The sequence below is a fragment of the Erithacus rubecula genome (genome assembly GCF_903797595.1).
Source record: "Erithacus rubecula genome assembly, chromosome: 4".
Lineage (NCBI taxonomy): Eukaryota > Metazoa > Chordata > Aves > Passeriformes > Muscicapidae > Erithacus > Erithacus rubecula.
In genome coordinates this window covers 16454335-16467562 of record NC_136686.1, presented here as the reverse complement: position 1 = coordinate 16467562, position 13228 = coordinate 16454335, and the positions used below count along the sequence as shown (strand labels likewise).

The 13228-nt window shown below is 42.7% G+C and overlaps 2 protein-coding genes across 4 annotated transcripts in view; both read right to left on the bottom strand.

Annotated features, from left to right (window-relative positions):
* Window positions 1-13228, bottom strand: part of MYBPC1 (myosin binding protein C1) — a 151657-nt gene that overhangs the window by 68640 nt on the left and 69789 nt on the right. The gene's annotated exons all lie outside the window — the stretch shown is intronic.
* Window positions 1-13228, bottom strand: part of CHPT1 (choline phosphotransferase 1) — a 20830-nt gene extending 7602 nt beyond the window's left edge. The window contains exons 1-4 of one of the 3 annotated variants that reach the window (XR_013774110.1): window positions 12787-13226; window positions 4790-4937; window positions 3811-3952; window positions 365-449 (exon numbers count right to left, since the gene is read on the bottom strand). Coding sequence is in view for 2 of the 3 variants with exons in the window: in XM_079304637.1 (XP_079160763.1) it covers window positions 365-449; window positions 3811-3952; window positions 4790-4937; window positions 12787-13029 (618 nt within the window). In the remaining variant the exon portion in view is untranslated. Of the gene's footprint in view, window positions 1-364; window positions 450-3810; window positions 3953-4789; window positions 4938-12786 lie in introns of all 3 variants that reach the window. The other 2 variants (XM_079304637.1, XM_079304636.1) reach the window with 2 other exon arrangements.

The following is a 13228-nucleotide window of genomic DNA, read 5'->3' as shown; positions in this document are numbered from 1 at the left end:
TTCTAAGATAAATAATTTAACTGAAATGTATACCTTACAATAAAATATTCTAAATACCAGAACAAAAACGATTTGGTAAAGCTTAAGTATGTGTGAAGTAACAGTTCCAGATCAGAAGTTTATATGTGGCAGATGGGGTCTTTTTACCTCTGTGTAGCTATAAATCTGTGCCCAAGGAGTCACACCAATAGATCCAAGTTAACTATGACATTAAAATAACCTACACTTATGCAATAAGCTAAAACAACATTACACAGCTTGTAGGTGTTGATGATACTTGCACACAGCAGGTTCAAATACCACAGGAACAGTGGACACTTAGCAGCATTCCTCAAGAGGATCTCTGAGCACTTAACACACTCACCTTATAGTCCCATATTCCTGCTCCTCCATAGCCAGATATCAAGAGCAGCAGTGTTATGGCAATCTGAACTTCAGTTACATCAATTCTATGAAGGGGGAATAAAAAGAGATTTAGTTGAAGGACTTCTTCCTGTAAGTGTAAAGTGTGTGTGGAGGGAGGGGGAAATAAAACCCCCAATAACAGTAGTTTAAATTATATAAATATATATAGAATATTATTTTCCTTCATTGAGAAAGCTACTCTATATGGAAGCACACATCTCTGGCTAAGATTTAAAATTAAAGCTATACTCCTTTTCCAGAGCAAGCTACATACAATTTTAAAAGGGGGACTTTTTAATGAATACATTGTAAGCTATTAGAGAATTCTGTACAAATTCACAGACTTGTGGATGTGTTTCAAATCAAGGTTTAAGGTAAGATCATAGTAAAGACAATCAAACATTTCCATTAAAAGCACAGCATATAAAAGCAGAGACTATAAAGAGCAGGCTGGGAAAGAAGGGATTTCTTTAAGCCTCATATCATGAAAACTTGACAGATATAGCCTGCAAAACAAGGGAGGACTGAGTCAGTGGACAGGTAAGCATTTGCTATATTTCTAAAGACATGTAATTGCTATCTTGCTCTCCTCCATAAAAGCTGTTTTAGGAAAGGTGGCCTTGTATGCCCTATGAAGTTCAGACTCCGTATTTCACTTTTTTTGTTCTCAGACAAGATAGAAAACTCTTTATCGTTGTATTTAATTGATGAAACCTCACATGAAGCCAAGGCTCAAGAAAAAAAATCAGTACTTATTAAGCTTTAACATAAATAATTAAAATAAAGACCAAAAAAGGTGCATATCAAAGGTACCTTTTATGGTACCAAAAGTTTTGAGACAGGTATCTTATCTTCATACTAAAGTTACCAGCAAACAGTAATAATGAATGTTCAAGATTTCTTTTAGCAGTTGGAATAAATTTGCTGTTTTAAGATATTATGACCAATGTGTATTGCTACTTACTTAGCACATCCTGTCTGCACAGGAAACGGTGGATTTTTAAAAGGAGATAGCAATCATCTCTTGTGGAATGGAAAATATTTATCAGAACTTGATAATCTCAGTTAAAACTCTCTTCTTTCATCAGAAACATGGTGATAAAATAGGCTAAATTTCATCACAATCTTGTGACTCTGAGAGGATCCAGACTTTAAACTGCAGTTAGATGATAAGCTGAGGTGCTCATCACCGCTTAAAGCCAAGAGAATCCAGAGTCCTCTTGTTCCTAAGGTGTTGTATTCCCTCAGTTATATTTGCTGTAGTGCTCATTGGACTGTAAGGTAAACCAGTCCAGCTTGCCAGTCCAGTGTAGGCTTTTCACCTTCTGCCCATTTCATGAAGTGGCTTGAGGTCCAATGACAGTGTCACAGGGCAGTGAGGCTGGGAGTGGGCTCTTCCTTCTCTGCCAGGGATGGAGTGTTACATGCACCCAGCTGGTTACCTTATGCAAAAGCACCCGTGTGCAAATTCAGAAGTTGCACTATTAACACCAGGATTTCTAATCTGCATTGCCTTTGTTGTTGCTGGTGGTTGGGAAAAGGCTCAAACTTGAAGCTGTGCCAAAGTTAATACTTAATTTTGCAGTGACTCAGACTGTTGGTGGCAGTGGAGCCCAAATCAGAATCCAAAGACTTTACTCACTCTACAGTATTCCACAATCTGACAGTGTCATATTATTCAGCTTTCTGATCCTTCCTAGCCAGCAGCACTAGGAACCTCTTACTTTTTATTTATTTCTAAAATCGAGTGCTGCTAATTGAGAAATAGCATCAGCAAAAACTTCCATGCATCTTATTATGTACCATCATATTTAGAGCACTATATTAATGCTTTCTTCACACCTCTATGTTTAAGACATACAAAACTGGGGGCCTTGAAAAAAACTGTGACCTGTTTTCACTGGACAGAAATAAGTTATCTTGTGGAAAAGCTGCATCTATTTAACTTTAAACAGTACCCATGCAACACCAGGCTGTTCCGAGCTGTTTGTACTATGCACTATCATTATGTTAAAGTAGAACTCACCAAGTTTTTAATAAAATCTTTATGTGGTAAAGGAATCTCAGTGTCTTCCTGATGTGGGGAAATAATTCTCATGCTTTTTGGAGGAAGAAAAGGTGCAGAAAAGCAGTCATTTCTGCAAAAGGCCAGAGCTCATGGCCTAGTCCACCTCCCTTCATAGCAGCCTACTGTCATGGACAGAAAGTATTCTATTTCAACCATCACTGTATAGCACCTATTTTTGTTTATAGCACAAGATGCCCTTTAAAAACAATAGGATGTGCAGGTAGGCAGGCAGTTTGTGTGGTAAAATGCATTACCAGCAGATCAAGAGGAGCACTTATCAATATCACAGAGACAGCTGCATTTGATGCAGTGTGCTGGTCACCAGCCTGTGTGCCTGCAGATTGGCTACGTCACTTCTTGCAGGGCAGAGCTAAGCAGGACTATGAACAGGTGATTAAGCAAGTGACTGGGATTAGCAGGACAGCCTTCATGTATCACTTATTTTCAGTTCTGTGGCCACAGAAGTCTCAAACCTTTTCCACTTTTCAGAAGTAATTATATTAAAGTGAAGCTTGTTGCTTAAAATAGCAAAAGACCATGACCAGGCACTACCACAGCTACAGCAGGGTGCAGCAATCCCCCCACTATTAGCAGTTAAATGGAAATTACTGTCTTCTACATGAATGTCATGACTTCTCCTCCTATGCTGCAGTGAAACAGATAAAATTTCTATCAAGTCATGAACAGCATCACAGCAGTCTCTAGAACTGACCTAACACAAAACTTAAAGGGCATCAAAGCCAGTATGAGCCAGATTAAAAAATAGCCCACATAAATGTGGAGTAATTCTTCAACCATTGCCACAGATCTGTGGAACTCCTTGAGGATGCAAGGGGTGCAGCAGAGTTCATTCCAAGGAAGACTGAAGATGTCTAAGAAAGAGAAACCCATTAGCACAGGCATTTCTCTAAAATGCATGTAGTTTAGAGTCCCCTGGGGCTGAATCCACTGTGGCTGGGAGATTAAAAAGGGAGGTACCCAGCTGCTTGCTCTGTCCCTACTCCTACACAGGACACTTGTCTGCAATGTAAACAAGACCTCTGGCCTGAGCCTGAATGGTATTTGTATGGGTTCTGACAACAAAACTGCAGACAAAAGAACCAAATGCATGCAAACAGAGCACAAAGTTAAAATCAGCTGCTAAAACAACAGGCCCTCCTTGTTATGCAGAGTTTCAAGTTCTTGACAGGTAAAACACAAGTCTGCTGGATTGGAAGGGAGATGAGAAAGAAGGTGAAATAAAGAGAAAGCAGGGAGTAAATCAAGAAGAAACTGAAATCAAGGAGCTAGCAGTCTCGGACATTAAGCCACATGTACTTTTAAAGATACCTACTTACTTTCCAAACCTTAGTATGCCTGATACGTATGTCTGCCAGTGAGCAGAATAGAACATGAACAGTCCCACAAAACAACAGAAAAACAACCAGTCAGGATTTGTTCCTAGTCGGATTGCTATGCAGGATTCAAGGACAACAAATACTGAAAGGCAGAAATGAACATGTTAGTCATGTTGCTTGAAGTTAAGAGAAATTTTAAAAATAAATGAATAAAAACACAGGACATTTTACATCACTCTAACAAAGTAATGCTATGACTGATACTTTACTGAGTAGCTGACCCTCAGGGGCAGTCCTGGCAGGAGAAACCAAAACACAGCACTCCTTTTCTGCCAAAGCAGGGCCCTGCCCTCTAGCCTAGAGTTGTTGTTCTCCCTCCTGGCCTTGTCATCTCATATTCTCTGAAATACCAACAACTTCAGCTGAAGGGCCAAGCTCAGAGGACTGGCAGCTGCACTTCTCTGGGAAATGAGACAGAATGTGCCAATTCCCAGAGCAACTGTTCTAGTCGTTGAGCTTTACAGAACTACAGGCACTGGCACCACCAGCAGCTCAGCTACAGAAAGTGAAACTGAGAAAGGCTTACTTTTTAAGGACTCCCAACTTTTTTGAAACTGCTTCTTGTAAGGAATATAAATTACCCTTCTCATAAGTGCCAGGCTGGATGTCCTATTACCAAACTGATATTTTGGCACCTGACTCCTAAAGTGGAGTATGTGAAGATACAAGGTTAAGTAAGAGCAGAATACATCTTACCCGACAACTGCCCAAAGAACTTCTGAAATACCCCACTGTTACTGGCCAGGGTGCAAAGACTGGGGGATGGAGAAGTTATCCTAAAAGGCCCTGTTCCAAGCAGGGGTTTGGCCTAGATAATCTCCAGAGGTTCTTTTCAAGTTCAACAATTCTGTGATTGATCAGCTGCTCCTGAAAAGGTAACTTTTATAAACCAGGATGGGTGACAGTAAGTTAAGGCTACCTGTGGAAATAGAGTCGCAGCCATGATCAAAAAGTTCTCCAAGAGGAGAACTACTGTTTGTTCTTCTGGCTTGCTTCCCATCAATGGCATCCAGAGACTGGTAGATAAAAAGTCCTAGTGCACCCAGGATGTATGCCCAGAAAGGTGCCTGAAAGAGATTTACATAAAAGGTCAGCAGGTAGTTCCCAATTTCCTAGGGATAATCTGTTTCATTAAAGGTAAAATAAAGTTCACCACAAAACTGTACTATATTGTGCTATTTGTTAATTAATGGACAAACCAGACACACTAAATTTCTGCATGGATTGTAGTAACTACTGTAATGAACTACTCCAGGTACACCAATGGAACACAAAATAAACAAATATATTTAAATAAATAAACAAAAATGAATCCAAAACTTTAGCCCCTCTTCTGTATCAACTGACTTTCTTTTCTACCTTAAGCCCACAATATTTCTGTAATTATTTGCATTATTTGTGCCAAAAAAATGCTATAAAAATAAAAATAAGCTTTAAAAAAAAAAAGCAGTAGCAATGCACTTACTAAAGCTTTCAGCAGTCCATGTGACAGACACTTAGGTGACTTGCTCATAATTACAACATATAGATATAAAAACCCACTAAGTTTTTTAGTAAATAAAGACTTCAGCCTTTAGGGAAAGATATTTTTCCCAACACAAAAAAAAGTTGTCTACCTAGGCACTTTGGGCAGGGCTGAAAAAAAATAAACTAATTCACTAAATATGAAGGAGAAACTATCTACTTAATATACATCATCAGCTGTTACATTAACACCACTCTTACGTTCACAGGAACTGTTCTGCAGTCAATCCTTTCAAAAGCACTATTTTTATATGCACAGTCAGTCTGGCTTTGTCTAGGAATTAAGTTTTCTTAAAAATTATTTAAATCACCTTTGGAACAAAGCACAGGCAACATTTTTGCCTCATGTAGTTTCCAGAGGTACCTTTAGCATTCAGGATTACTGTTTGTGAAAACAAAGTCAGGTAAAAATACTGGAAATGCAACTTGCAGATTAAACAAGTGAACACCCACAGGCAGTCACAGAGCTGAATCCCTTCCCACTCCCTGCTAAGGGACACCTGCTGTGGTGCTGCCACACCTCTGCAACTCCTCTCTTGCAGCACAAATTGACCAACATGTGTCCATGTATTTCCTAAGACCAGAAAAGGCTATTAAGCAGATTAGACAACAGATCAGACCTCAGTGTGTTGAGATTTGTCCACACTCAACTAAACCCAGTGTCACAGCTGGGGAAGAAGGGAAATGACAGCCATCCATCAGTTCAAAGGCAGCAATAAGAATGCACATGCAGAATAAGAATGCAGCTGCTCCTCCAGAGATTCTGACACCTCATCACCATTATACTCATTGTCTTGAGCTAGAAAATGTTATGCCTCCAGTTAGACTGGTCACAAAACACACTAAGCAGCAACATGCTTAAGGAAAGTCCAGTTCTGAACAGCATTTTTGCTGTTATTTAAGAATTCCTCATGTATTTCAGGCTGGCTGATACACTGTTAGCAAAGTAAAATAGTTGGCTGCTTCACCCAGCTTTGAAGGAAAAGACAATCAAAGAATCAGGGACTTGCTTTAGGTGCAAGCTCTGGATTTGTATGCAAATGAAAACCTAGAAAACTTAAAACACTCTTCAAAACTGGCAGGGCTGACTCCTCCCTTCACCCAAGGAAGCCAAGAAAAGTTGTTAGCACAGACCATGTAGGAAGCCTTAAGCAGGCAAAAGAGAATGAGGAGATATTCCAATGGACATTTAATATACTGGTATTTGACAACTCCTGCAAAGATCACACTTCAGAAATCCAGGTCAAGTGATGACAGCAATATGTGCTTGATGCTTACTGATGGAATTAGCTGAGTTTCTTAGGTTTCTTCTCCCTTTTAGTCTAGTTACAAAGAGGAATCTTGTTTTGGGAGATGGGGTTAAACCAGGAAGGGAATTTTTAGCCACCTTTGAAAAAGTTTCACTCCTCTAATGAAGGGGAAAGGATGGAGCCTGTGGAGAACAGGAGGAGGCTGTGGTTACCCCAGGACTGAGGATCACCAAAAGCCCCACAGAGGCACAGAGAACTCATGTCCTCATGGCACAAGCTCACTTGGTCTCACATTGTGCAGGGGACTGCAGCTACCTCCACCTGCTCTCCACCTTCAAAAACAGAGGGCTGTCAGTCATTGCTCAAGTACTTCAGAACATAAAAGCACAGTCAGGACTTTGTGAAAACTGAGATAATTTTAGTTGTGATATAATCCATATACTAAAGTACACATCCACAGTACATACACTGGCTTTCAGAGTAACTTTTTTACATGGAGAATAACAGAGAATCTCAAACACAGCAGCTCCAGACCTATGAACAGAAAGGCCATGAGAAATCACTGCTTTCACTGCTGTCTTTTAAAGGAGTATTTGAAAGACACTGCCAATTTTATCACCAATATTCCTATGAAGTGCCACAAAGGTCATCTGCAGTGTTTTGTGAGGTATGTTTACAGCAACATACTTCTATTAATTACAAAAAGATAGCTTGAGATCTACACTCAGCTTCTCACAAAGCAAGTGTAACACAATATATCCAAAACCAAACAAATATATCAGCTTTAACTCAAACTTCTCTTATTAGCTCTTTTTGATGAAGCAATAGCTTTTTTCCACTTGCAAGTTATGGTACAGGTAGGATCATTCAGGGTGATCCAAGTCTGTTTGCATTAGCTCCTACTGGGACAAATCAATACAACAGTCCCTCCAGATTCCAGAATTAAAGCACTTTGTCTGCCCCTTGCTGATCTGGAAAAAGGGTGAGCATTTTCATCTGCTTCCCAGTAAGGATCATCTGTATCCATCAGCACCTGTAGCAGATGTATTGGTATCCCCCATAGTGAAAAAACAGGGAAAACATCCTAGTAAGAATAGCATATATCAGAGAGCTTAAAAACACTATCTGAAGCATTTCATCTCTAGGCAGTTGAAATCCTACCCAAAGTGGTAAGAACTAAAATTCACTTGTGATTTAGCAGATTAAGTGAATGCTCTAATGTTTTAATCAGTAAAACAGCTTTCCAAATCACCAAAGGTTGCTAATAACAGTGGATTTTCTCTGCTATCCATCCTCCCAATAGAGCTCCTGCTGCTGTCTCCTCTGCCTTCTCATGTGCCTGGCTGCTCATTTAGGGATGGCTTCTCACACTGGACCCAAGCAGTTTTCAAATTAGAGAAGTGGGAGCATCTGAAAGTGCTGACATGGCTGAGCAGAAAGGTCAGGAGGCTCCCCATAATCATCAGCTTTTCGCTGATGAGGTGTTTATTATCTCTGCCCCAAGTTATATCCTGTCCCAGCAAATGTATTATTTGGCCAGGCCTAGGTGCTATTCTTATGGAACTGAAAGAGAACAGAAACCTGAGGGGGAGGATGCAGAGAGGGAGAGAGGGATGCTCCTCTGCTTCAATTCAAAGGGATGTCTGAAGATCACACAGATTTGATACAGTAGAATTGGTACTTTACTGATCCAGAGCATGTCAAAACAAAGCCATATACATTAAGTGTTTGACAGGTACATGTGACATGCCTCTCCTTCAGGAAAAAACAGGGACTGAACAGCAGGCATTCTTCTGCTCCCATGATTCCACCCCAAAAAAGAGCATGGACAGCTGCAAAAGACTACATGTGTCAGGGAAACCTCTTAGAACTTGTTTCAAGCACAGCTCTCAAGTCCAGAAAGTTCAACGGGCTAAGCTTTTGCAGTATTTAAAGATTCAGTTCCTTAATTACTCATCACGTTTAGCCATAATCTCACTTCCTCGATCCACACCTAATAGTGTTGCCCTAGTTTACACGGCCCCTTCTCTGGATCAGATCCAGAATAGACAGAGACATTTTGACCAGACTTCCCCCTCCTCTACCCCCTAAGCATGGATCATTTCCCATGCTTCTGTTCAGCATAAAGCACTGTACAATTGTACTAATAGGAAGATGAGGGAAGGGGCTGTTCAAACCTGAACTACAGCAGGGAAGACAGCATGGATGAAAAAAATAAAGATAACACTCAAATAATTGTACCATAGTCCAAGTGTATTTCATGCAAACCAAGGACTCTCTGCATTCCTTTAGCATCCTCGTCTCTCCAACAAGCCCTGTCTGAAAGAGCTCCCATCCTTGTGTATTGTATCAGGATTCCTGTACCTTCTTACTTCATCCCAAATAACCTTCTCCCCCTCACAACCAATCCGTTTCCCACTTGTGGGTTTTGGCTGGATTTCCCACTCCACTCAGTGCTTCACATTTACTTTCCAAGTCAGGTAATGCCTTTGCCTTCATGCTGTCCATCCTGTTCATACCAGCTCTTCCAGTTCAACTGTCTCTACTTCTCTACTCTCCCACAAAGCTCAGCTGTGTCCCAGATGTTTACATAACATCGTACCTGCCAATATCTTCCCCTCATTTTGCCCTCTGGCAGGCCTCCTTCATTTTAAAGGTGGTTCAGTTGTTTGTTTGGGTTTGCTGTCATTTTTTTAAAAGAGAGAAAGGCAGAGACAGCATCTCACCAACATTCCTCTCTCTCCAAATAGCTGAGTAGAGCCATGTGAAGTCAGCTAGACCCATTCCTGCCTTTTGGTCTCCCTAGAAGTATGGCTTTCGAAACAGCACATTTCAGCAAGGTATGACACCCTTTTATAAACTCACTACACTGTTTCTTGAACAATCCTACAGATTGCCCCACAAGCCTCCCTTCCTTCCCTTAGCCCTCTGCAGGAGAACTCTTGGGCCCCTGCCCACTTTTTCTATCACTGCTCAAAAAGCAAATCCATCATCCATGCTTTTCTCTTCCTGTCTTCCTCTGTTCCCAGTTCTTTGCTTAGATCATGCTGTAAGTGCTACAGGATTAATTTTCAAATAGTTATAATTCAATACAATGTAATAATTACAGTTAGCATGCACTTCTGTCTAAAAATCTAGCTACTCAAACTCTACAATTCATGGCTTTATAAAAGAGGGCATATTTAGACTAAATATAAGGAAGATTCTTTTTTTGTACAATGAGGGTCATGAAACACTGGCACAGTTTGACCAGAGAGGTGGTAGATGCCCCATCCCTGAAAACATTCAAGGAAAGACTGGACAAGACTCTGAGCAACCCAATCTAGCTGAAGATGTCCCTGCTGATGGTAGAGAAACTGGGCAGAATGGCCTTTAAAGTCTCCTACACACAGCCATTCTATGGTTTTAGAGAGACCTGTGACTGGTCTTGAAGGATTACCAAAGCTAGACCCCTCCACAAGCAACCATGAAAGCAAAGGATCAGTTTCCTTTCTCCCTTCTAAGAATATAATGATGTTTAGTCAGTTTTCCCCAGGAAGAGGAAGGACAAGGAAGATTCCCTTGCAAAGTCTTATGAATTGACTAGCTGCTTCAGAGAAGTCTGCCAGCACTAGAGCAAAACAATTTACTGTCTTGTGGTGGGGATAAAATGGAAATCCTCACCTAAAAAGTGATCCTTTTGCACTCTAGTGCTCAGATATACATCGTTCTTACTTAATGTCAGCAAGATTTTTCATTCCTAAATATTTCTTAATGAGTGTCCCAAAAAAAAAAAAAATATAGGAACACAACAACATTTTGTGGTTTGAGACATTAATTGCATTGGGGTTGGGAATAAGCAGTATGAAATCGTGGAAATCAGTGCCATAGAACAAAGTGGAAGCTCAAAGTACAAAAAAAAATACAGGTTCAAACAGCTAATTCAACAGGCAAAATCATGAGGTGGAAAGTGCCTGTGGGCAAACAGATCTGTCAGCTGCTTTCTAGTAAGTGACCCAAACAGAATCCCTTGCAAAGAAACTGCTAAACCACAGTCTTCTGGCAGCTGGAAGGGAATATTGGAGCAAGATCCCCTTTCCAAGCATCTGTTAGCAGCTGCTCTTTGAGGGTTTTTACCAGTCTTACTAGTTTTGGATGGTTTGTACAAACATGAAGACTTTTGTGTTTTCAATAAAGGCTTAACCAAAATAACCCGCTTAAGATTGGTTAAGGAATAAAAAACAACCACATAAACCAACTCAAAAAAACCACCCCACACCAAAACCCAAACCTGCTTGTTATTTTATTCTTGTTTGTCCATCAGGTGATCAAGACATGTTTGTGATGGACAGAGATGCTGCTGAAGTGCACTACAGTATTAGTTCAGTCTGATTTCAACCATCCTCAACATGATTTTCAGCTCCACCAATGCTTTCCAGCCTACACATCCCAGTCAAAACTACAAAGTAGGTATTACAACCTGTTAGTATTGCAACAGTTTTAGCTTTTTCAAAAAGCCATCCAGAAATATGACCTCAACTTAGGCACAAGACAAGCTGAGTCATTAAAAACCTGGAGAGAGAATGATGCTTCTAAATGATGCAGTAAGAGAAAACCAGGGCTATTCTCACAGAGCAGAGGCAACAAACAAAACAACAGGATAAGTCTGGGTCCACACTGCATATTTATAAAAACATACATGATATCTGAAGATAAAAGTACAGTCCAAACTACAGGTTCTTATAAAACCCAGCTTCCACAATTAAAAAAAAAAAATAATTAAAGACAGTTGAAGGAAAAAAAGTTCCAAAACCCAGCCTAAGTTTTCCTGGAATGAATAATTCCTTGGATATCTGCAGCATGCATTTTTTCTTTTTGTACAAGGGTCCTCAAGGGAAAATTAACTGAAGTAAAATTTAACTTCTCCTTTTAGTTTTGAATAGTAAAGTGAAAAAGCTAAAAATGAGCATTCAGGCACATAGCTGGTAAACTGATATTTTCATCATAAAACTAAGATAAAGGTAGCAGTACACAGGCATTGTAATTATGGAAGTGTGACTAGAAGACCATCTGTAGTTTCCAACCATTCACTATCATCTGTCTTCCCTTCTACTGGCTGCAATGCCTGAGTTCCTCTAACTGGTGATGTGTGTCAGGGGAGTGATTAGGCTGAGACAAACTGATGTTAATTTCAATCTGAATCAGTTTCCTGATATGTCTGCCACAAATATCTCTGCTGTTACAAAGCAACTAGAGAAAAAGAAATGCTCTTCTAACAAGAACACTTATCGGGGTAAAGCTGTGGTATTAAAAAGTCCCAACCAATTGCCAACCTCTGCTGTTAGGATTTAAGTCCATCCGAACATAAGAAAAACAACGACCACCTTTCAAGGTATTTTACCCACATAAATCAGTTTTCCCCTGCTATTTCCTACCCTAACTCCATAAAGACAGCAATGGGAAACTCGCAACAGGCTGGGAAACCAACAGAGCTCCTGGAACTGACTGAAAAACTGTAAGCACCGCAGTTCAAGCGAGAGCAGCACCAGCCACGTTAACAAGCCTGTTTTCCCTCCAGAAATCAAAGCAATTAAATGTTTCCTACACAAGGACGGGAAACATTGGCGCTCCTGTCAGCTCAGGCATCTGCTACCCACCCCAGCTGTGACGCCCCAGTGCCATCAGCCATGTCTCTTGCCCGGCTCCTGGGCACATCCCGCATCCTCTATCAGGACCAGCTGCTGTTTCGACGCCCACGGCCCCTGCGTGACACCCACACTCGTGAGGAGGGCGACACCGCCCTCCAGCCGGCACATGGAGCGCAGGCTGAGCGGGGCGCAGTGCAGGCCAGGTGCGCACCACACACCAGAGCCCGGCCACAGGGGCCCCTGGCGCTGAAGGCCCGTGCGCCGAACCCTTCCTTAAACGCGATCCCTGCAGCATTTGGGCATTCCAGCCCCAACGCCGATCTCCTGCCGCCCCAAAGGGACGGCCCCTCAGCCCTCCCTGACAAGGGGACGGGACACGCCGTCCTGCGGCGGAGCCCCAAGTGACAGGGCACGGCGAGCACGGCGCCCGGCTGCGGGCACTGACAGACAGGGCACGGCCCCCCGGCTCCGGGCACTGACAGGGCACGACGGGCACGGCCCGTGGCGGGCGGTACCTGCTCGGTGGCGCTGGGGCAGCAGGCGATGAGCGGCAGCACCGTCAGGCAGTTCAGCAGGAGGCCGCCCATGGTGATGGCGTTGGGCGCCAGCCCCCGCGGGACCCGCTCCACCAGCCAGCCCCAGTAGGGCTGCAGCCACGGCTCCAGCAGCGAGCGCCCGGCCGCGCTGTAGCGGTGCTGCTCCAGGCGCTTCAGCTGCGCCGGGCTGAGGGGCGCGGGCAGCGCCCACGACACCACCATGCCCGCACCGCCGGCACGGACGGCACCGGGGTCAAGGAGCCGCCGCCGCTCGGGGCGGGGCTGAGCCGAGCCGGGGGCAGCGGCGGAAGAGGCCGACGCCCAACAGCGGCTTGGCCGCAGGGGAACGGCCGCCCCCGCCTCGGCCAACGCGCGGCGAACTCCCCCGGCCCGGCTTGGGCTGCTTGGCCCGGGATGCGCG